Raw genomic sequence first — 24,775 nt, forward strand, 5'->3', positions numbered from 1 at the left:
TGACTCTAAAATCTCAACAGACAAAGCTGAAAACATTCCAAAACTCCTTCAAGTTTATTGCTATCCGCTTTGCAGTGGTTGGTGATTTATATTAAGCCTATATTTCCTGCTTCAACTTGCAACACTGTCTGGATAGAAGCATCTTGGTTATCTCCTAGGAACTCAGTTCTCAAGAGAGAGAGAGAGACATTCATCGTTTGCAGTATTGGAAGACTTTCATTAATTATGAGAGAGAAAGGGGTATTATAATATTTTAAATCCAATAGCAACAGCACTCTAGCAGCTACTATCAACACCGAATTTCAGTGTTGCAGAGGGATCTTTCAAAATATTATGCAGCAGCAGTTTTGAGTTTAATTGTCTGCAGATGGTAGATGATCTATTTTCCTCACTTGCTGCCACTTTCCTAATCGCACCCAGGCTGTTCTATGGAAATGAGCGATTGCTGATAAAATTTTGTCCTTAATTTTCCAATTTTTTTTCTTCTCCTTTGCATCATTCTCCAGCTGCATCATGTTGGATCTGACCTTTTAATTTATTCTTTTTAATTGTATATCCCTTAATAGATATGTATCATACTGTGCTTAACCATTTAGAGGCGATATAGAACTGCTGGCAAACAAAGAAATATGAATTTTGTTAATGTGAGATGAGTTGTCCATACCAGTTGCTGATCATTACTCTTCTGGTAGAAAAGTCTTAATACTTCAGGCACACACAAAAAAAATCAGTTTCTACAGCTTTTGCTTGTCTTAGTGGCAAAATGTGGACTTGAAACTCAGACTTCAGAAGTTACGTATATACCTAACTGAAAGCATGCCAACCTGTGGTGGTCGTTCTCTATGTGCTGGAAGTATGTGTATAGTGTGTGTGTTTTCAGAACAGAGACACATAGATACAAGGAAAATTCATCTTAACTAGCTCAAAAATAGTTCACATGAAAATTATCTTTATGAAGGAAAGAAGTGCTGTTACAAAACAAGAAAACAAAATGTGAAACCAGCTCAAATTACCTGGAGGAGTGAACACTAGAGCATGGATGACAATTAATTGTGAGTTAGAAAGCTCAGTGCTGTGACTTGCATAGCCAAAGAGTCTCCACTTTTACATGCTATGTAAATAATACGCATTGAGTCCTCTTCCTGAATGAAAGTCACATACAAAAGCTTATTAATTTGCAGAATAACCAAACTAACAACTCTAGATGAAAAGCAATTTGTGGGAGTGGGAGTGGGAACGATTGAACAAGATTCTTCTTGCTGGCCTAGCTTCAGTCTGGCTTTTTTTTCCCTCATGCATGCTGACCTGGAAATCTTCCTTTGCCTTAGCTGCGATAATCGTGACTCAGCTTACAACACCATACATTCGCATCGCCCCTGCTGCAGGCGACGACCAACTAACAGGTCAGATGTTCAAGTACAGACAACTCATCACGCCCATTCTCTCTCATTTCCTTTGGCTCCTTTTCCTTGGTGTTTTTTTTTGTTTGCTTTTTGTTGTTGTTGGGTTTTTTTCATGCTCTGCTCATAAATAGTTTTCTGTGTTGAAAGTTACTCTTTTGTTTCTAAATTTTGGTTCCTCCTCCATTAAATCGAAGTCATGTGCCTGGCACCAGAAAGTGTAGCCACACATCTGTCCATCCAACTCCACTGCATGTGCCCATTGTGTGTGTGATCTGTGGAATGTTCCTTTAAGCTTAATGTTTTGAAGAGCTATAGTCTTGCTCTATCCATAAATTGAATAGTAGTTTGAATATAGATAAATATTTGTGCACTTGTTTATTATTTTTTCTGTGTTATTAGATCTAGACACTTGAATTTCAAGACAATTGAGACTCAAGAGCTGCACGTCTAAGTTAGGACAAAGGTCTTGGATTAATTGTGGTGGATTAGAAACTTTCCCCTTCCATAATATTTGTAATTGCCAGACTAACTCAGGTGGCTTGGAAGTAAGATGAAGCTGTATTTACAGCAGAGCAAAATTTACAAGCATACATAGACAATATGTACAAGTTAGAAATAATATAGAAATCCAAACTCCTTCCCAGACAAAAGAAATTGCCCAGAAGGGTTCAAAGCTGCCCATTTTTCTCCCCCTCCAATCTCAGACAGACAAACAAAACCAAGCAGAAGCCAGCAAAATCCAGCAAAGTTTACATGTTAGTCACTGAAATTAGTGGTGAGATATTAGAGCAGATCAGGATCAAAAGGAAATTATTAGATCCACCAACACAGACCAGGCAGAAACAAACAGGGCAGCATCCCAGGACCAAGAGAGGAAATGCTGTTTATATTTTGACATTTTTATCCCTCTCACTAAACCAATGAATGATGCAGACATAATCATTGTTTTCTTTTCACAACCAATGATCTAATTTCTCCTATTCAAATTTTCCAATTATCCTCAAAGCAACACATTAATGGATTTCCTTTTGGTTTTAATGCAGAATGTTGCGAGGATCTTATGTTCTGGCAACATTTCAAAAGGCAAACAAAAAAAAACCAAAAGGAAAGAAATAAAAATTATGTATTTAAAATGATGTCATAGATGAGGTCTAGGAGTAAAAGACAATAACATGTAGTATGTGGTGTTTGAAAAGAAACAAGCCTGTAAGGTTGAATTGGTGTGATGGTTTGGGTGCTACCTGCCCCAACACACACTTAAGATCACCCAGACTAGACTCAGATGATCTGGAAATTAAAGAATGAAGTTATATTTACAGCTTAGCACAATATACAAGCAGCTATTTACCATCTATACGGCTATAGACAGAAATATTCAAGTTAAAAAGTAATACAGAAACACAACAGCCCTCCCAGAAACCAGAGTCCCCAGGAGGGGCTCTCAACCACCCTTCCACTTCCTTTCCACCCCTCTTCTTACCCCAGACTTTGCTTTACATTCAAGGTGAGTTTGGAGAATTGGCCAGGGTGGTTAGGAAGCAGACAGATTAGTTAGCAGGTTAGAGAGAGAGAAGTGCATGCAGCCAGAGCCCAAGAGCCAACTCCATTATCTATATTTATGTTCTTGTTCTTATACATCTCAGCAAGCCTATGAGTGAAGTAGGCAATCCCACTGTTTCCTTTTCACAGCCTAGAATCTAATTCTTCTCACCAAAATATCCCAGATAGGCTCGAAATAGCACAATTGGCAAAGTAAACTCAGTATGTGAGCCCATTCTTAGGCTGTATGGGTCTTGAAAGCCATTTCAGAAACTCTTCATGACCCTGGGGCAAGGGTTCTTTTTCTCCGAAAATAAGCACAGGCATCAAGCTCTTTAAAGGGATTTGGAAATCTTTTCTTTTGTCGTTTTCCAGCTTGTTGGGGTTTGGGCAGTGCTGACTGCTTTGAAGTAAGAGAGCAGGAGGGGTAACATTAGGACTCAGAGAAGGATATGAGATAAGGAGTGCAGCTACAGGGAAAACAACCTTGAAAAGTCAGCAGAGAAAGTTAGCTGTGCAGGGCGACTAAGAGGGGCCAGTCGGTCAGATCTGTCTAGGGCGTGTAGACAGCCTATACTCTGTTATGTAACCTATCAGAATGATGCAGGTTGTATTAGCTGTCTATATAAACACGACTCCTAGCTGCAATAAAGGGTTCCACTTATGCATCATATTGGTGTCTCAGCATTGTTCCAGTACCTGCACGATCTAGGCAACCCCAGTATCAGCTTAAGCAAGGAGCGTTAAAAATGGTAGGGTCTGAGGTGATTTTCGTGGGAGATGTAATGCAGGAAATAAGGCCTAGTCCATCACCAATCAGTATGTGAAAAATCTTTGCCTGGCAAAGTTCCTTAGGAAGCATGGAAATGTTATTGCCAGTGCATCTAAGAAGGAGGAGTTCAGATCTGGATACGACTATAGACAATATGATATGAGACAGTCGAATTATTCATCTTAAAATAAGAGGATCAGTGACATGTCTACCATAGCTTTTCATGCTGACTTATGTCTTATAAGCTGAGTGCTCCACAATGCCTGATTTCCCATATTGGTCAGGACAAAATTGTTGCCTGTAGATTTGTGTTCTGTACTAACATGAACTAACCAGAATAGCGTGTCTAGATGGTACCAGGAAGAACAATCTCCGGGTTGTTAGTGCTGTTGTCAGAAGCTCTGTCCAGCTATGGGTTTGTAGCCCAATTACTTTTTAAACTGAGAATACACATACAGCTTTGAAGAGACAAAGGACATCTGTTCCATGTCATTCAGCTTCAGCTACTTTTGATTTCTTCATCATAGGATTTTGTTGGACTTGGTCTTAAATGTCTGTTCATGACAAGACAATCCTATGCTTCTGTATTTTCGCATACAGAGAACTAGGTGGTTTTCTTCTCTCTTTTAGTTGTTTTAATGCTAATCTGGGTGACTATAGGAACCATTTGAGATGTAGGTACCATAGAACAGCCAGCAAAGTGTTTATTTGGTTGGTTTGTCACTGGTGAATCATAATATTGGTACTCTGTAGTTGTTTATCAGGGCTAGGACTTTAATTTCTCTTCTGCCAGGACAGAAAAATCTGTTCTAAGAGAAACTAATTTTTGTAGGGGAAAAGAATCAAAAGATACCTCAAATGGCGCTTATGGCTACTCATTAAATGTATCAAAAAGCCTCTGCAACTCCTTTGTCATTTTTGCAAGCACTTCTCAGATTTGAAAGGCTGTGTGATCAGAAGAAAAGAAGCATCTTCTTCCTCCTCAGCTGCCACAGCGGCAGTAGAGAGTGAAAGGCCTGACCCAGCCAAGGTGACTGGTCCCAGAGTAGCAAAAGGAATATTTCTGCAGAGATACTGGAGTTCCTTAGGTAGACTTTTGGACTTCAGGGCAGTACAGCAGAAATTATATCTGCAATATCCATGAAAAATCCAAAGATCTTCTAGGAGGTTTATAGTAGCTGAAGTGGACATAAGGAAGCACAAAATGAGGCATATCCTAACCACCCTTTTCTCAATCTCAAGAGCTGGGACTGGGCCAGCCCACCAGACAAGTGCCAGAGACTTGCTCTGAATCAGTCTCCCTTCCTAAAGGGAAGAAAAAGGGAATAAGGGAGAGAGACTGACAGGTTGGGAAAGAAACTAAATCATCTGTGGTGGAAAAAAGAACAATCTAGTGAAAGAGAGACAAAGATTTGCAAACCTATGTGTCTGGGGACAGACAATGAGGAAGTCCCAGGCTGGATTCAGTGGCTGAAAGGAACTTGATTCAGGAGCTGGATTCTGGAACTGGATTCAGGAACACATAGATTGGGAATGAGGACAGAATTGACAAGAGTCTGCTCACCATGAGCACATTGTGCTCCTGTGGGCAAGAAGGACTGAAGTGCTGGATCCACTTCTTGGATCCCCAGTACAAGACAGACAGAAAATATTGGAAAGAGTCTAACAGAGGCTACAGAGAGGCTAAAGGGCCTGGAGCATCTCTTTGAGGAGGAAAGTCTGAGAGACCTGGGGCTGTTAAGCCTGGAGAGGAGCATACTGAGGGTGGATCTCACCAATGCTCATCAATAGTTAAAGGGTAGAGGGATAGCAGATGAGGCAAAACTCTTTTCAGTGGTGCTCAGTGACAGGACAAGAGGCAAGGGACACAAACAACAGTCCAGGAACTTCTGTTTGAACATGAGGAGAAGCTTATTTGCCATGAGGATGCTGGAGTCCTGGAGCAAGATTCCCAGAGAGGTTGTGGAGTCCTTGTCTGAAGAGAGTCCAAACCCACCTGGACATTGTGATCTTGAACAACCTGCTGTCAGTAATCCTCGGGGGGTTGCACTGGATAATCTCCAGAGGTCCCTGTCACCATCTACCTCTCTGTGATTCTGTGGTAATAGTCCACATGATACCATCTTCATATTTTCACAAACATTGCATAACAGTAGGGTTGAAACCAGATGGAAGGTTAACAAAAAGCTATCCTATACAGAAGTGTCTGTAAGGTCTTGACTTTAAAGTTGAAAATCTACACTTTTAAGAAAGCCTGAAATCATCTGCAGTGTGCTTCAGTATTTGTCAGAGACAGTCCTTGTATTAAGTTTAAATTGGCCATGTTTGGTATTCACTTGGCCCTCATCTATTTAGTTCTGTCTGCATTCTGATAAAATAGCATGCTTGGAATTATGATTAGGGTGTTCATTCTTTCAGGCATTTTCTTAATTGTTGAAATATGTCTGAGCTACTTATATTTAAATTAAAGTATTTCCATTTGTGATTTAGTGGAGCAGCCACTACTTTAGTGGATATTATTAAGACTGATTTCCACAGAACACCCTTTTTACTACCCACTGTTAATTACCCATACAGCTGGAAGGGAGAGTTCTGTGTTGTACACTCTTCAGAGATTAAATTCGTGGTACCAATCAGATACAACAGGATATGCTGGAAAATGTGTAGAATAACTGATATTTAAGAACTGGAAAGAAGTGGCAGTGTTAAAGCTTAAAAGATTTTTACCCTGCATACCTTAAGGTCTGCTTGAGCAGCATATTTTACAGCCAAGCTAAAAGCGGTCATAAAATAACCCCAATTGGTTTCTTCTCCCCTGATTAAGTTAGCAGCATAATAAAAAGCAGAGATTTATTCAGGTGTGTATTCAGCACATCACAAGATTTATTGCCAGAGTCTGGGTCAGATTCTGTTCTCAGTCATTTCACTGTAGAAGTGAAAAAAGTCAACTGAAATCATTGATTAAATCATGACCTCATTGAATGTTTTTATTTTTTCTGTGGCAAGGGATTTACTCCAGACTTGTACTGGACACAGTTTCTTTATTAACACAGAACCCTACAGCACAAATTTGAGAAGGAGTAGTTCTCTGTTTCTCTAGTTTCTTGTCTTTTCCAACATATCTCAGGAATAGAAACACAGACTGGACAGATGTTCACATTCATTTTACTCCATCCTGACCCATGTCATGATTTGAATTAGATGTACTTTGACATGTTGAAAATGAAATGTTACTTTGGGTAATGGACAACCCAAAGAATCACAGAATCATAGAATGTCAGGGGCTAGAAGGGACCTAGGATCACCTAGACTAGATCACACAGGAGCACGTCCAGGTGGGTATGGGATGTCTCCAGAGAGGGAGACTCCACAACTCCCCATGGCAGCCTTTTCCAGTGTTCTGTCACCCTCACGGGAGGAATATTCCTCCTCATGTTTATATGAAACTCTTTATGCCTCACCTTCCACCCATTGCCCCTGTCCTGTCATTAGGCATCACCAAGAAGAGCCTGGCTCCATCTTCCTGGCACTCACCCTAAATAGAATCACTGAATGCACTGGCTTGGAAGGGAGCTTTATAGCTCATCTAATTCAAATCCCTTGCAGTAAGCAGGGGCAACCCCAGCTAGATCAGGTTGCTCAGCAGTAATCAGGGGCATCCCCAGCTAGATCGGGTTGCTCAGCAGTAATCAGGAGCATCCCCAGCTAGATCAAGTTGTTCAGTAAGCAGGGGCATCCCCAGCTAGATCAGGTTGCTCGGCAGTAATCAGGGGCATGCCCAGCTAGATCAAGTTGTTCAGTAAGCAGGGGCATCCCCAGCTAGATCAGGTTGTTCAGTAAGCAGGGGCATCCCCAGCTAGATCAGGTTGCTCGGCAGTAATCAGGGGCATGCCCAGCTAGATCAGGTTGTTCAGTAAGCAGGGGCATCCCCAGCTAGATCAGGTTGTTCAGTAAGCAGGGGCATCCCCAGCTAGATCAGGTTGGTCGGCAGTAAGCAGGGGCATCCCCAGCTAGATCGGGTTGTTCAGTAAGCAAGGGCATCCCCAGGTAGATCAGGTTGTTCAGTAAGCAGGGGCATCCCCAGCTAGATCGGGTTGTTCAGTAAGCAAGGGCATCCCCAGCTAGATCAGGTTGTTCAGTAAGCAGGGGCATCCCCAGCTAGATCAGGTTGCTCGGCAGTAAGCAGGGGCATCCCCAGCTAGATCAGGTTGTTCAGTAAGCAAGGGCATCCCCAGGTAGATCAGGTTGTTCAGTAAGCAAGGGCATCCCCAGCTAGATCAGGTTGTTCAGTAAGCAAGGGCATCCCCAGCTAGATCAGGTTGTTCAGTAAGCAGGGGCATCCCCAGCTAGATCGGGTTGTTCAGTAAGCAAGGGCATCCCCAGCTAGATCAGGTTGCTCAGAGCCTCATTAAGTCTGAAGAGCCCTATCAAGCCTGAGAGACCCATCAAGCCTGAATTGCATCATTTTCTAGCTGAGACAAGAGTGCTGCCTGTAACACCAAAGTTAAGTGCAGATACATCTGCCTGCAGGTTGGATCCACCATTTCAGCATTTCATTCTTCTCTTGATATGTCTAAGCAGTGTGTACATCAGTGGGAGCTGTGGGCAGTTATCCTTGGCAAATGTGATGTCAAAGCCACATTACAATGCGGCTACAAGGCCAGGTGACAAAGAGGACTGAAAATGGATCTGACTCTGCAGAAGTTAAATTCTAAGCAGGTTCTTACACGATGGCCCCAGCGATTGTTGCACTGATGGTTCAAGGATTCTGGTTCTCTTGCTCTGCTGGGCAGAATATAAAGCAAGAGGAAATCTTCCTCCTTTCTGCTGCACCAGCTGAACGCATTTCAATGGGCTGGAGTGTCACTTATGATTTATTGCCCATTTTTGTTCTTTTATGTGTTAGATTTGTCATTTTTGCAGTGACAGTTTCATCTATAAAACAGTATAGTTACAAGAAAATGTTAAGAGGATACAGGAGTGCCATGGGAGCTCCCCTTTCCTTTTCTCCTTTTTTTTTTTGCTAGCACAAATGTCAGGTTTTCTGTTTTTAAGTCGATATAGCCAAAGAATCCAGAGTTTTAAATGTGAATACAGCTTCCCAGAGCACCTGAAGAAGAAATAAAGTTAAAACAATTAGACAAAGACAACCTAAATATAATGCTGATAATGGTTTAGACATGAGGAAAAAGCCCATAATATAAATAAAAGCCCTTTCCAGATGCATACAATGGAGAACCTGAGCTGATGAGGAGTCACTTATCGGTGTGATTCTATTGGTGATCCTAAGGAGTCCACATTTTACAATAATAAGAATTCCTACTATTCTGCAAATGAATTAGTTTAAGTTCTGAAAGTATTGGAGTCATCACAAAAAAAACCCAGAGGTTCTGCTCAGGAGTTTAGGACCTCCTCCCATTCAGCAGCTCTTACTCTGGACAAGTTGAACTGGGGAGAATAGGTTGGGCTGGGGAGAGTGAGACCTTTACAACCATCCTGTATAAATCATAGAATCATTTTGGTTGGAAAAGACCTTTAAGATTGTGGAGTCCAACAATCAAACCACTGTGGCCATCAAACCATGTTCCAAAATGCCATGTCTATATGAGGCTTTTTGAGCAGCTCCACCACCTCTTTGGGTCGCCTGTTCTGATGCTTAGGAGAGTAGGGAGAATAAACTGCAAGAAGTCATGTCAGTAGGGCTGCTCTGACCATTGATGTTGTCCAGGAAGGTGTGGTTTTATCATTGCTATCACCAGAGCCAGTGGTGTTATACACTTGGGACAGGAAGAGCTGGAGAAGATCCCATGATCTAGAAATTTCCCCTATTCTTTATGAACAACAAGTAGCCTACTGAGGTGTGTTGTGCAAGGTGGAAACTGTCTTTCATTGAGAGGAGTTAAAATGTTGGCTGTCACAGATAAAATAGTCACTGAAGGAGCTGTGCTGCACTCCTCAAGCACACAACTAACTGAGAAGCTTGAGTGTTCCAATTCACAGCTGAAAGAAAGATAGGATTCCAAGAGTCAGTATCCAATATCTCTTTCATGAAGAGACAGAAACAAAATTTAACTTAAGCTACTGAAGTTCATCCTAGCTTAAAAAAAATCATCTATTTGCTCAGTAATGTGGGTTCTTAACACAAGGATATCTGTGGAGCTCTTTGAGGTTGAATTGGAAGGGAGGACACTTTCCTTAATCTCATTCCAGAGAATGGAAACTTGAAACCCAGTTATGAAAATAATAGGAATTAACCCACCAGGATAAAAACTGAATTCCTCACTGCCATCTGGGTAATAGTGGTCAATGTCACATCTAATTCAAACATATCTCTGCAGCAGCAATCTACAGAGAAGCAGAGAGTATGAAACAAAGCAGTAGGTGTTTTTTTCCTAGAGCATAGTTGTGTGTCATAGAGTGTGTCACTTTGTTTCTGCATGAAAAAACAAAAGATATGTACCTCTGATTTTTGCATTCAAAGCAGAACATGTTTTGCATGTACCACAATGAAAACTTAAGGAGAAACAAGGGAAGGGAGAGAAACTCAGAGATATAATTAGTATCCAAAAAAAACCCTGCAAATTTCTATGTTTCCCATCTGTAGTTATTGACTGCATTCAGAAAATGCTAAGCAATCAGAATGTTAATTTGCAAGAGAATGTGGAACCCGTTGTGGGTAAAATAACCTAAAGTTCTTAGGAAATGCAGATCTGCTGTTTGCAGCACAGGAGAGTTAACACCTTCATTATCGACCTGGATAAAGGGATGGAGTGGCCCCTCAGCATGTTTGCTGATGATAGCACACTGCGAGGAGTGGCTGACACTGTCAGGCTGTGCTGCCATTCAGCAACACCTGGGCAAACTGGAGAGCTGTTTGGGGAAGAACTTAATGAAGTTTGACAAAGGCAAGTGTAGGGTCCTGCAGAAGAGAGGAATAAGTCCCTGCACCAGTACAGGTGAGAGGTTCACCTGCTGGAAAGCAGCTCCGAGGAGAATTGGGAGTGCTCATGGACAAGTTCACCAGGAGCCAGCAAGGTGTCCTCCTGGCCATGAAGGCCGATGATGTCCCAAGGTGCATGAAGAGTGTGGCCAGCAAATCAAAGAAAGTTCTCCTCCTGGCCTACTGTGTCCTAGTGAGGCCACATCTGGAGTCCTGTGTCCAGTTCTGTGCTCCCCAGTTCAAGAGGGACAGGAAACTACTGAAGTCAGTGGAAGGCTACAAAGATGCTGAGAGGCCTGGAGCATGTCTGTGAGGAGAAAAGATGGGGGCTAAACCTTGAGCTGTTTATCCTGGAGCAGACTGAGGGAGCAATCTTCCCATTGCTTATCAATATCTAAAGCATGAGCCTCAAGAGGATGGGGCCAGACTCTTCCAGTGGTGCCCAGTGACAGGACAAGAGGCAACAGGCACAAACTGGAACCCAAGAGGTTCCATCTGAGCATGAGGGGAAAATTCTTTACTGTCAGGGTACTGGAGCCCTGGAGCAGGCTGCCCAGAGAGATTGTGAAGTCTCATTCTCCAGAAAGATTACAAACCTGTCTGGATATTGTTGTCTTGGGCAACCTGTGGTGGGTGATCCTGCTTTATCAGGGGGCTTGAATTAGGTGACCTCCAGAGGACCCTTCCAACCCCAGCCATACTGGGCTCATGTGATTTTGAGTGAGCTTTTTGAAGGTTATATTTACCACTTTTCAATTTACTGCCATTGAATCAGCTTCCAATTGTGAGTAAATACCTTGATAATTAAAAATGGTATAAAAAGAACTGAATAGGAGAAAAAAAAAGGCCTGTTTAAGGCATTCTTAATCACAGATTAAGACAGATGAATGATTTTCTGTAGCCCCTAGAAACCTACAGGAAATATCCAAACCTCGATGTATAAATCAGTGATAACCACTCAGAGGGTGGACTTAATCTATTCTGGTCCCAGTACTAGAGTCTTGGTTCATCCAGAACTGCTTCAATTTGGACAGATTTTGTTTTATTGGCAACACTGTAAATGTTGCTGGAATGTGAACAGAAGAATTGCTGCTCTGTATTGGCACAAAGACAGATTTAGACTGCTGTGGAATTATTTTTCCTTTCTTGTGCTTTCTCTTTCCCAGTTCCTCTAGCCAGCCTTCCTGTCCCAAAACCAGTGTTGACTCTGGGAATGCTTTACAGATAAAAAAGGAGGGGGTTTGTGTGTGGAGTGGCTTTTATCCTCCTTTGAATACATTTATGACAAATGTATTTTCACCTTTTCATTTGTCTTTGGGTTGCTCAGAGAGGTGGTAGATTTCCCATCCATGGAATCATTCCAGGGTGAGGTTGGATGGGGTTCTGAGCAGAATCACAGAATTAAGAAGGTTGGAAAGGACCTCTAAGATCATCAAATCCAACCTATCACCGAGTCCAGTGTATCACCTAACCCTTCTAATTAACCAAACCATGGCACTAAGTGCCTTATCCAGCCACCTCTTAAACACCTCCAGGGACAGTGACTCCACCACCTCCCTGGGCAGCCCATTCCAATGCCAATAACTCTTTCTATGAAGAACTTCTTCCTAACCTAAACCTAACCTAAACCTGCCCTGGCACAGCTCTTGTACTATCACTGGGTGCCTGGCAGAAGAGACCAACCCCAGCTGGCTACAACCTCCTTTCAGGTAGTTGTAGAGAGCAATGAGGTCTCCCCTGAGCCTCCTCTTCTCCAGGCTGCAGACTGCCAGCTCCCTCAGCCTCTACTCACAAGCCTGTGCTCCAGCCTCCTCACCAGCCTTGGTGCCCTTCTCTGAACATGTTCAAGCACCTCAATATCTTTCTTAAATTGAGGGGCCCAGAACTGGCCATAGCACTCAAGGTGTGGCCTGACCAGCACTGAGTACAGGGTCAAAAAATCTTCCCTGGTCTTGGTGATCACACTATTCCTAATGCAGGCCAGAATGTTGTTGGCTTTCTTGGCCACCTGGGCACACTGCTGTCTCATGTTGAAGATGTCCCTGCTCCTTGGACTAGATGATTTCATAATAAGTAGGTAATGAGTAATAATAATTGAATTCTAAGAGTGTGATTGGCTTTTGAAGGATTTTTGAAGAACCCTTCAGAAGAGTTACAGTGTGGAAGGAGGCTGGTAGTGGAAATCACCAGGAATGTCAGCCTCATCTGTGAGTCAGTCGTGCAACACAGGCCAGCATTGGAGCTACCACTGGGATTCCTGTACTACATTATCTTTCTGCCCTGCATTGCTCCTCCTGATCCTCACTGACTTTCCACGTGGAACTGTTCATTAATGTTCTTGTAGTTACAACCTCTGTGGCAGGAAGATGAGAAGACAGTACCTCACTCCACTACTTCTTCCCCATAGCTGCAGCTCACTCAGTTCCCACACTGGATGCGATCCCTTGCATTCATAGATGGAAAACGAAACAGTTATATTTGTCTATGCCAGGAACATTGAGTTCTGTAGCTGAGTTTCACTCTGAGTAGGTTAACTACAGAAATATTTCTCTGATTTGGCTTTCCAGCTGCTCTGCCTGGTGTAGGCCAACCACATTTTACCTCCCCTAAAGAAGTCTTTTTCAGACTTCAGATCCACACTTTTCCTGTTTGTAAACAATACTTGAAATAAACTTTCAGGGTTTTCTGATATTTCTTGTTGCTTTTCAGCACAGGTTCAGTAGTACACTTGGAAAAGTCAACCAGAGGTCTCCTTCAGTGACAGCTGAGATTTAAATGTCCTTGGTGAGGGTGATGATAAAATATTCACTACTTCTGTAGAAGTGGCTAGAAATCGGTGCCGCCTTGCTTGGAAGATGTATTCTGTCTGAGTGGGATCCTTCTGGACTGATTGCTTTCAGTTCCTTAGAGCTCATGGGTGAGAGTCACTCTTCTGTTCTGAGTACTGTTGGGTTGAAGTTACATAGAGAACCATAAAATCAAATGCTTTAGGGGTAGAAGCTTCTGATTTCAGACATTTTACCTCTAGGACTTCCTCTTCATAGAAGTCAGATTTATAAAGTGCTGTTGCACTTCCAGTAGCTCCAAGTGGGACCTTTTTTGCGACAGCATCAGCTGATGACCAACTCCACATTTCAAAGTGCTGGGACAGCTGCAGTTCCAGCAATTGGTGCCTCATTTTGAGTCATCCTCTTTCTTATTCAGTATGAGACCAATATGTATACAGAAAATGTAAGGCAAGTATGTTCTCAGTGCTTCTCAGCCAACTTTCTTGATCAGACATTTGCATCTTATTGAATCATACTGATCTTTGATGTGTCAAGTTGGGTAAAGAAGCCCAGTTTCTTCTTTTCCTAGCAGTCAGGAGGATTTTAACTTTTATCTCAGTATTGGGTCTGTCCTTCAGACATGGCACCATGACCTTTCTCTGTGTTGACACAGTGTTGTGTGATGTGCACCGTTGTGTCAGCTTCTTTGGTGATGTGGTTTGAGTGTCACAGGATCACAGGCTCACAGGATGTTAGGGGTTGGAAGGGACCCTAGGAGATCATTGAGTCCAACCCCCTTGACAGAGCAGGACAATCCTATCTAACACACATCACACAGCAACACATCCAGACAGGCCTTGAAAGTCTCCATAGAAGGAGACCCCACAACCTCTCTGGGAAGCCTATTCCAGTGCTCTGTGACCCTTACAGTAAAGAAGTTCCCCCTTGTGTTGAGGCAGAACCTCTTTTGCTGCAATTTGCACCCATTGCTCCTTGTTCTATCCCAGGGAGCAAGTGAGCAGAGCCTTCCCCCCCCTCCTGGCCAGCCCTCAGATACTTAGAGACATTTATCAAATCCTCTCTAAGTCTTCTCTTTTCCAGACTAAACAGCCCCGGGTCCCTCAGCCTCTCCTCACAGGCCATGCCCTCCAGTCCCCCTATCATCCTTCTAGCCCTCTGCTGTACCCTTCTCCAGCAGATCCCTGTCCCTCCTAAACTGGAGAGCCCAAAACTGAGCACAGTGTTCAAGATGGGGTCTCGCCAAGGCAGAGTAGAGGGGGAGGAGAACCTCCCTTGATCTGCTGGACACACTCTTCCTAATACATACACCCCAGGATCCCATCAGCCTTCTTGGCCACAAGGGCACATTGCTGTGCCATGGTTAATTTGTTATCCACCAGGACCCCCAGGTCCCTCTCCACAGGACTGTTCTCCAGCAGATCACCTCTCAGCCTGTACTGGTGCAGGCTGTGAGGTGATCTGCTGGCAATTTATAAATAAGTAACGAGGTTTTTTTTTTCTCCATGAAATAGACTAAAGTGTGTATGGCAACCATGTAGGTTCATTTTAAAGCTTGACATTCCAAAGAACAGATTATTTTTTTTCTCTCAGGAAATTATTTATCTGCAAGAAGGAGATACACCATGTTGGTATGTTCTTGGTTTTACTTTCTGGTTGTGGTGTAGCTTTTGAGCATGCTTTAAACATGATTTCAGTGCTATCAAAGCATGAGGAATTACACTTTCTTTCCCCAAGTAAGAATCTTACTTTATGCATTTTACTGATATAAATTTCCTTCAATAAGAGAAGAGGGGAAAAGAAGACTTAGTAGAAAAGTTGTCAGGAGTTAGGTCTGGGCTGGCCACCAGAGGAGTGTCAGAGGCTCTCTATGAAGCCCTCTGCCTTCCCAAAGGGAAGATAAAGGGAGTAAGGAGACTGATGGATTGGGAAAGAAACTAAACCATCTGGGGTAGAGAGAATAATCCAATGAAACAGAGACAAAGACATACAAACCAATATCCAAACCAAATACTGATGGTAATGATGTCACCATTGATGCTGGGGGCAGGCAGTGGGGAAATCCTAAACTGGATTCAGCAGCATGAATCAGGTCCATGACCTTAGATCCTGGAATTGGATTCAGGAACACACACATCAGGATTGAAAGCGGAAGGGACAGAGTCCTCCTGGGACACCAGCTATTGAAGAAGAGACTTGACCTGGGTCATCTTTCAGCTTGATCCTGAAGATGACATCCGTGGGATCCATTGTTGATCAATTGATGGTCACCTGTCCTGTCCACTCCTCCCCACAGGTGCCACCTCTGACCACCTGCTGCCCAGGGTGGGGCACAAGATGTGCCAGTGCCTTTGGTCTGCACATGGTCTGCAGCCCAGCCCTTGACAGTAACTCCTTATCAGTGCTCTCACTGCTAGAAGCAGCCACTGCCTGTGCAAACCCACCCTGAACTTGACAATTGGTCTCCTTTTATGATCAGGTTACCCACCTGGTGAATGTGGGGCAGGCTGTGGATGAAGTCTACCTGGACTTCAGCAAAGCTTTTGACACTGTCTGCCACAAGAAGCTCCCAGCAAAGCTGGCAGCTCATGGCTTGGATAGATTCACTCTGATATGGATCAAGAACTGGTTGGAGGGCTGGGCCCAGAGAGTGGTGGTGAATGGTGCCACATCCAGTTGGCAGCTGTCACTAGTGGTGTGCCCCAAGAATCAGTGCTGGGCCCAGTCCTGTTCAATATCTTTATTGATTATCTGGACGAGGGGATTGAGTCCAGCATCCATAAGTTTGCAGATGACACCAAGCTAGGGGCAGGTGTGGATCTGTTGGAAGGTAGGAGAGCCCTGCAGAGGGACCTAAACAGGCTGGATGGGTGGGCAGAGGCCAGTGGGATGAGATTGAACAAGGCCAAGTGCAGGGTTCTGCACTTTGGCCACAACAACCCCAAGCAGCACTGCAGGCTGGGGACAGAGTGGCTGGTTCTGCTCTAGCTCAAACCTCTTCAAGAAGATGATGATTTTGTCACAAAGGAGCAGATGCCCCATTTCTCAGGGCTTGCAGTTTGTTTTCCTATACCTCCTTATTTCAAATAGCACAATCTCCAGAAAAATCCTGTCTGAGGAGCCTGGATTAAGTTCCCATTAAGAATTAGATTGTGGCTAGCCCCAAAGATGCATGTCAGACTGGGAACTTGATTTGTTTTAGGCGTGGATGTTATCATCCTCAACAACCCCAAACACAGATGTTTAACAGGAAAAAGCTTCTTTGCTCACATGTGCCAACATGAATCATCCCACCCATGAGAGAGGTAGTTGGTTTGGTAGTCAGTTAAATGAGTCATATTCATCAGTGAAGGAGTTCTTTGCATTTCTTTTCATGCAGTTGTTCTGTCGCCTATATTTACATTCTCATAAAGCATATCACAAACAACATTAATAATTCATAATGAATGTTGTACTGAGGATCCTTATTTTGTTGGTCTCTTTTTCTTCACAATGATTTCTTCACAAAGATTTTTTTTTTTTTTTGTTGTTTTATTTGTGTTTTTTTTTTATCCCTCAGCTTTTCAAAACCACCAAAGCAGCAAGGTACCGAATCAGCGTGGTTGTGTTACGGGAAGTACAGAAGGCATTTTTTTAGGCCAGGGAGATCTGTAGACAGCAGTGTATATTATACCAATGAGCATGAATTACAAGGAAGATGCTCTCCTGCTAAGTGCTGTTTGAGCCAGCAGTGTGCTCAGGTGGTGAAGAAGGCAAGCAACATCCTGGCCTTCATCAAGAACATTGTAGCCAGCAGTGGTAGGGAAGTGGTTGTGCCCCCATACGCAGCACTGGTGGGGTCACACCTTGAGTGTTGGGTTCAATTTTGTTCCTTTCACTACAAGAACATTGAGTAGGTGTTGAAGAAAATCCTGGATGAGGCATTTAGTGCTATGGTCTAGTTGACTGGATAGGGCTGGGTGATACATTGCACTGGATGATCTTGGAGGTCTCTTCCAACCTGCTTGATTCTATCATTCTATGATTCTGTGATTCTAGGTGGGGAGTGTCCAGGGAAGGGCAACAAAGCTGGTGACTTACCTAGAGGACAAGTTGTATGAGGAGCGATTCAGGCAACTGACCTTGTTTAGCCTGGATGAAGAGAGGCTGAGGGGAGACCTCATTGCTCTCTACAACTACCTGAAAGGAGATCGTAGTGAGGTGTGAGTCAGTCTTTTTTCTCTAGTATCAGGTGGTGGAGCAAGAGGAAATGGCCTGAAATGATGCCAGGGGAGATTTAGGTTATAATTAGGAACAATTTCTTTACTAAAAGAGGGATCAGGCATTGGAACAGGCTGCCCAGGGATGTGGTGGAGTCGCCATCCATGGACTTCTTCCAGAACTGTGTGGACGTGGCACTGGTTCAATGACCATAGTGGTCTTAGGTTGACAGTTGCACTCAGTGATCTTAGAGGTCTTTCCAGGTCTTTTCTATATGATTGTTTCTTTCAGACATTAAAAACCAGTGCTTAGTGAGTGCCAGCATGTCATAGGAGGAAAAAAAAATAGGATAAAACCAGGATACATCAATTTCAACACTTAAATGGCTCCTGCACTCAACAAAACAGAAAGAAAACATAATCCCTGCCCCATGCTAAAAGCAGTTTATACATGAGTGATTCCAAAAGAAGCCAAGGACAGAATGCAAAAGAAAATGCTTTGAAAGGAGAACTAAAGCAGCCCTTACTCTGAGGGATTTACTAAACTAATATATTCAAGGCATGGAGTAGAGAGGGAAAAGTGAAAAAAACCACTGATCAAAACCACCTTCTGTCACAAATTATACCCTGCCCAACACCACCACCTCCTAACTTCTGCCATATGGACGAAAAAGCAGCGCAGCCTCGAAGGAGAACTGGGAATTCTGACGTGAAAGCTAACAATGAGAAAGAGGAGGGAGAACTTTTTTCCTGTAGCTGGAGTTCTACCAGGAGTAATAACAGAAAGAGTTTGTTAGCAGAATACACGCTGGCTAGCAGATGAGGAGTGAATGCCAGTCACTTAGAGTATAAACAGGCTAGCCAAGGTGGTAATTCATTTCTTCTACAAGTGTGTATGTGCTTTGGGTCTTCTCCAAGGCAGTCACAAATCCTGGCATCTGGAATGAACTCAAAACTCAAATAAGAATCATCTTGGACTGGCTCCTTTTTTCATAACGACAAAAATGCTGGTGCAGAATTTCCAATGAGGGTACAGGTTTCTGAAGTCTTGGAGCAGATGTGGGTTAGAAGTGCTGAGGAAGCTTCTACAGCAAACTGGACATTCTGCACCACTGCTGCATTCAGGTGTATTCTGCAGTCTGAGATGTAGGACTGGAACTCCTGTTCCTCATTTGTTGATGAGGTTGTGGAGTCTCCATCTCTGGAGACTTTCAAAAGCTGCATGGACAAGACCCAGTGCAACCTGCTCTAAATGAACCTATTTGAGGAAAGGGACTGGACTAGGTAATCTCCAGAGGTCCTTTCCAACCTCTACCATTCTGTAGTTCCATTATTTGACAATTACAAGAAGGATCTACCTTTGTGGAACACCTTTTTTCATACCAGTAACACAGAGATCTTTGTGCAGTTTCTTATTATGTCATACTCCATTTTATTCCAGCCCTTTCTTTTTAGTACTTCTGCACTTCCTACCTTTATCTTTATGAACCTTTATGTTACTTCCTTCCCAGAAACACCCCTATTGTCATCTATCAATGGTCTGTCAAATCAGGGAAGGGCAATGAGGATGATGAAAGGTCTGGAAAAGTCTTGCAAGGAGCAGCTGAGGGAACTGAGGTTGTTTAGCCTGAAGAAAAGGAAGCTGAGGAGAGATGTTCTTGCTCTCTACAACTCTGAAAGCAGGTTGTAGGGAGGTGGGGATTGGTCTCTTCTTCCAAAAAAACCATGCAATATTGCAAAAGGAAACAGCCTCAAGTTGCACCAGTGGAGGTTTGAGTTGGATATTAGAAGAAAATTCTTCACTGAAGATGATTTAGTGGTGACCTGGCAGTGCTGGGTTGAATAATTGTACTTCTTGATCTTAAAGGTCTTTTCCAACCAAAAGAGCATTTTACTTGGCTTGTTCACTGAGCAACTAGAATCATGGAATCACAGAATCAACCAGGTGTCTTCCAACCAAAAGAGCATTTTACTTGGCTTATTCACTGAGCAACTAGAATCATGGAATCACAGAATCAACCAGGTGTCTTCCAACCAAAAGAGCATTTTACTTGGCTCGTTCACTGAGCAACTAGAATCATGGAATCATAGAATCATCCAGGTCAAACCAATCAAGTTCCCAGTCTGACATGCATCTTTGGGACTAGCCACAATCTATTTCTTAATGGGAACTTAATCTAGGCTCCTCAGACAGGATTTTTCTGGAGATTGTGCTATTTGAAATAAGGAGGTACAGGAAAACAAACTGCAAGCCCTGAGAAATGGGGCATCTGCTCCTTTGTGACAAAATCATCATCTTCTTGAAGAGGTTTGAGCTAGAGCAGAACCAGTTCAGGTCAGAGATTTGACTTCTTTCCCCAGCAGATTGGAAGAGACCTCCACGCTCATCCAGTACAACCTATCAGCCAGCCCTGTCCAATTAACTAGACCATGGCACTAAGTGCCTCAGCCAGAGTTCTCTTCAACACCTCCAGGGGTGGCAACTCCACCACCTCCCTGGGCAGTCCATTCTAATGCCAATCACTCTCTCTGGGAAGAACTTCCTCCCAGCATCCAGCCTGTACCTCCCCTGGCACAACTAGTCTTAGCTTCCATTTTAGTGAGGAACAGATGTGCTCAAGCTTTTCTATCCACAACTTGCCTGCAGGAGAATGTTTTTTTCTGAAGTTAGGAGGTTGATCAATAACACAGAGCTTGAGCTTTCTGAGTGAGAAAGGAAAGGGAAATTTCCCACCCAAGGAACTGTCACAGTCACTATGATCTTAATACCATGCCTGGATATCTCTAATAAGAACTGGAAATTCTCAAGGGAGAGAAGACTTTTTTTTTTCTTTTGCCTGCTCTTCTAACCTATGGTACAGAAATAGAAATTTCACTGCCTGAAGTGATTTAAGAATTCATAGTGCAGCAAAGACTAAATATTAGCAACTAAAATATAATTCTCAGTCTGAAGAGGTGGTAAAATGGTAAGAAGTGGCTGAGGAATCCTGAAATTTATAAAAGAAGATTCCATTATCCAGAAAAAGTTGATGGAATAAGTTCTGAGAGTAAAAAAAAAAAAACCAAAGTGGAATTAAATCTTCAGGTGTTTCATGGGTACTACTTCAAAATATCATCACTGGATCTTACAAGGTACTAAACAAAATGGGAGCCATGAGGGAAAGCCATAAATCAGGCTAGCTGAATGCCATTTCTTCTAAGGGAAGAAAAATCAAGTTTTTCACGTTTTAAATGTGAAAGCAGCAAAGGATGGGCAGTAAATAAGTAAAAGGGAAACTGGAATCACTGAGGATCATTAGAAAGGTAAATAGCTAAGGGTTTGGAACCAAATGATGTTACTACCTTATACTTTATTCAATGCAGGAAGCCTGTGGAAATACTGTGCAGGGGTTTGTGGCACCTTGGGGGTTATCTATAAGTGTAGCTCTGTTTCTTAACTCCTGGCAGGAAGCACTCTGCTTTGTTCTCATCAGGCAAGGGCTTTCCAAAGTCAGCACCTTTTTAAACTGGCAGGAAACAGTTTACTTGTCCTTTCATTCTCAAAGCAGTTCCCCTGAGCTGTCCTGCACTCACTGCTCTTTGCTGACCTGCTGCCTTTCTAGTGGTACGCCACAACAGGCACGTCAGTTTGGTCTTGATTCTTCTTAGTCCACCAGCCCAGACAGTCTCAGCAGGAAGACAGAAATGGGGTTATTGTGAAAGGTTTAAAGTCAGGTTTGAGTGTACAAGGATAGAAACAAAAGCTTAAAGGTAAAATGAGCAAATAACCCCCAAATAAGTGACCAGGTCCAGGGCTGTGAGGAAAACTCAGTGGGGTTAGTTCAGCTGTTGGCAACAGTGTGTGGTCTGTCACTAAAACCCAGATTTTTAACTGGAGATGAGGACTCCACTAGCCTTGTTCTACTTTTTTCAAAGCTCCAGGAAATTAAAAACTACTGTATCAGACAAACTGGTTAAAACAACAATAATATGTGTTAAACTTTGTTAAAACAACAAAGAACATGGCCAGTAGGACAAGGGAGCTTATTCTTCCCCTGTACTCAGCACTGGACAGGCCACACCTTGAGTGCTGTGTCCAGTTCTGGGCTTCTCAATTCAAGAGCAATGTTGAGATATTGGAATGTGTCCAGAGAAGGGCAACAAAGCTGGTGAGGGACTTGGAGCACAGCCCTGTGAGGAGAGGCTGAGGGAGCTGGGGGTGTGCAGCCTGCAGAAGAGGAGGCTCAGGGGGGACCTCATTGCTGTCCACAACTACCTGAAGGGAGGCTGCAGCCAGGTGGGAGTTGGTCTCTTCTGCCAGGCAACCAGCAACAGAACAAGAGGACACAATCTCAAGATGTGCCAGGGGAGGTCTAGGCTGGAGGAAGTTGTTGTCAGAGAGAGTGATTGGCATTGGAATGGGCTGCCCAGGGAGGTGGTGGAGTCGCTGTCCCTGGAGGTGTTGAAGAAAAGCCTGGCTGAGACACTTAGTGCCATGGTCTGGTTGATTGGATAGGACTGGGTGCTAGGTTGGCCTGGATGATCTTGGAGGTCTCTTCCAACCTGCTTGATTCTATGATAATAAATAGAATAAATCACCATCACTCTTGTATCATGACACAACTAAACAAGAAAAGATTGTGTTTCAGTCACCAGTTGTAGTGTGGCATTGAATTGTTCCAGTTGGAAAAGACCTCTATGGTCATGGAGTCCAACTATTGACCTCAGACCACCATGGTCATTACACCATGTCCCTAAGTGCCATGTCTGCATGTTTCTTGAGCACCTAGAGGGACAGTGACTATACCACCTCCCTGGGCACCCTGATCCAATGCCTAACCACACTCTTAAGTAAAGAAATTTTTCCCTAATATCCAATCCAAACCTCTCCTGATGCAACTTGAGGCCATTTCCTTTCATCTTATCATTTGATACTAGAGAGAAGCAGTGTCAGTACACCAGAGTAAAAGAGAAACCACAACATCATTTTTTGTAAGACTTGCAATGGTAGTTTCCCAAATCCCTCTTGAAAATGTACAAACACAACTAAAAGCAGCAATTGACATTGCAGTTTATCAAGTGGAAAAATGGATTTTGCAACTACTGGCCTGAACCGCTTCAGTCCCCTTGCACACAGCTCACCCTTCCCTCCACGCTGCAAGTGCAATTGCCTGCGTGGCCAGAGGTTAAAAGTCAGTTAAGAAGTAATTACGAGGTGAGAGACACTCCTCTGGATCAAAATCTGCTTCTCAGACAGAAAACAGAGAGAAGTAAACTGCCAGCTTTTATTGTAGATGATGCACTTGAAGGTTTAATATTACCTGCTGCACAGTGTGTCTGTTAAGTACATGGAAGCGCTGGTGAGGGCACACCTCAAATGTTGGATTTGATTTTGGGACTCTCATTTCAAGAAGTACCTTGAGGTGCTAGAGCAGGTCCATAGAATGGCAGAAAAGCTGGTGAAGGTTCTGCAGCACAATCCTTCTGAGGTTCAGCTGGGGGAATTGGGGTTGTTTAGTCTGGTAAAAGGGTGCTCAGGGGAGACCTCACTCACTACAACTCCCTGAAAGAAGGTAGGAGCTGGGTGGGGGATTGGTCTCTTTTCCCAGGTAACAAGTGAGGGAACAAAAGGAAATTGCCTCCAATTGCAACAAGGGAGGTTTAGATTGGACATGAGGAAAAATTTCTTCCCCAAAAGAAGTTGTTAAGACTAGTGCAGTGGTAGATTCCCTATCCATGGTGTGTAAATGTGGAGCTGAGGGACATGGTTTAGTGGTGGACTTGTCACTGCTGGGTTAACAGTTGGGCTTGTTGATCTCAAAGGTCTCTTCCAACCAAAATGAATCTATGATTCTATGAAGAATAGACCTCGGAAGGAACCAGTCTTAGAAATTACATCTAATAACAGACAGCTTTGCAGTCTTCCTTTATTGGGTTTTAGATTTATAAGAGGACTGTGAAGTCCTCATCATGTCTTACTTTTGGCATGGTGCTTGATTCACTGCTTCCTCTTTGCCAACTTCAACTCAATAACTACTTTGGCATGAAGATACTCTGGATGTCTTCTAGATGTCTTCTGGTCTAGTTGAGGATGTCTCCTGCTTACTTGGGGAGGGAGGTTGGACTAGATGGACTCTGGAGGTCTCTTCCAGCCTGGACCATTCTATGACTCTGTGATAAACATCTGCAGCACTTTCAACCACTTTGAAGATTGCAGCAATACAGAGTTGATCATATAGGCTAGCTACATATCTAGAGATAATTGCATATTAGAAACTATAGAATACAATATTTTATATATAATGCAGTCCAAAGTATTTCTGTGTGACAGAAGGAAAATATAAATAGAACTGCTCATACCAGCATTTTATGCATCTGCATTGAAGAAAATACAGAGCCAGATTCTGGTACTTTCAGTCATACTAAGAGTTTTACTAATTTAGAATTGTTTATTGGCATTATGTTTGTCTTGCTGTTGAGCTACTATGCTGCTGGGACTGGGCAAAGAAAAAGGCAGGGGTGACCTCATTGCTGTCTACAACTACCTGAAGGGAGGTTGTAGCCAGGTTGAGGTTGGTGTCTTCTGCCAGGCAACCTGCAACAGAACAAGGGGACACAGTCTCAAGTTGTGCTGGGGGAGGTCTAGGCTGGATGTTAGGAGGAAGTTGTTGTCAGAGAGAGTGATTGGCATTGGAATGGGCTGCCCAGGGAGGTGGTTGAGGCCCCATCCTTGGAGGTGTTTGTGGCCAGGCTGGATGTGTCTCTGGGTAGTCTGATCTAGGGTAGGGTATTCTGCCCATGGCAGGGGGTTGGAACTAGATGATCCTTATGGTCCCTTCCAACCCTGACTGATTCTGTGATTCTGTGATTCTATAAATTGATAACCGATTTGCTTTATTCCTTCCCCCCCAAAAATAAAAGGTGAAGAAACAAGTAAAATATAATTGAGGCTTTCAAAATCCTCCATGAAACAGACAGCAAGATAAGGAAGTGGTCTTAATATATTACACTTCACTTAGGCTTTACTCTTCCTTCCCCCAAAAGCTACAGCAAGAAAGTGATGCATAAATCCCTGTGCCTACCTTACGGCTCAGTGCCTCAAAGGGTGAATGCTGTCATGTTTTGATTGAAAATTAAACAAAAAAAGAAGGTCCATT

At 43.3% G+C, this 24,775-nt stretch overlaps 1 protein-coding gene across 11 annotated transcripts in view; it reads left to right on the forward strand.

Annotated features, from left to right (window-relative positions):
• Nucleotides 1-24,775, forward strand: part of PTPRM (protein tyrosine phosphatase receptor type M) — a 598,091-nt gene that overhangs the window by 349,519 nt on the left and 223,797 nt on the right. For 8 of the 11 annotated variants that reach the window (XM_064150185.1, XM_064150178.1, XM_064150183.1 and 5 more), the window contains exon 14: nt 1,329-1,403. The exons of the other annotated variants lie outside the window; for them this stretch is intronic. In XM_064150185.1, the coding sequence (XP_064006255.1) occupies nt 1,329-1,403 (75 nt within the window). The remainder of the gene's footprint in view (nt 1-1,328; nt 1,404-24,775) is intronic. 11 annotated transcript variants of the gene reach the window in all.

This window comes from Pogoniulus pusillus, chromosome 10 (assembly GCF_015220805.1).
Source record: "Pogoniulus pusillus isolate bPogPus1 chromosome 10, bPogPus1.pri, whole genome shotgun sequence".
NCBI lineage: Eukaryota > Metazoa > Chordata > Aves > Piciformes > Lybiidae > Pogoniulus > Pogoniulus pusillus.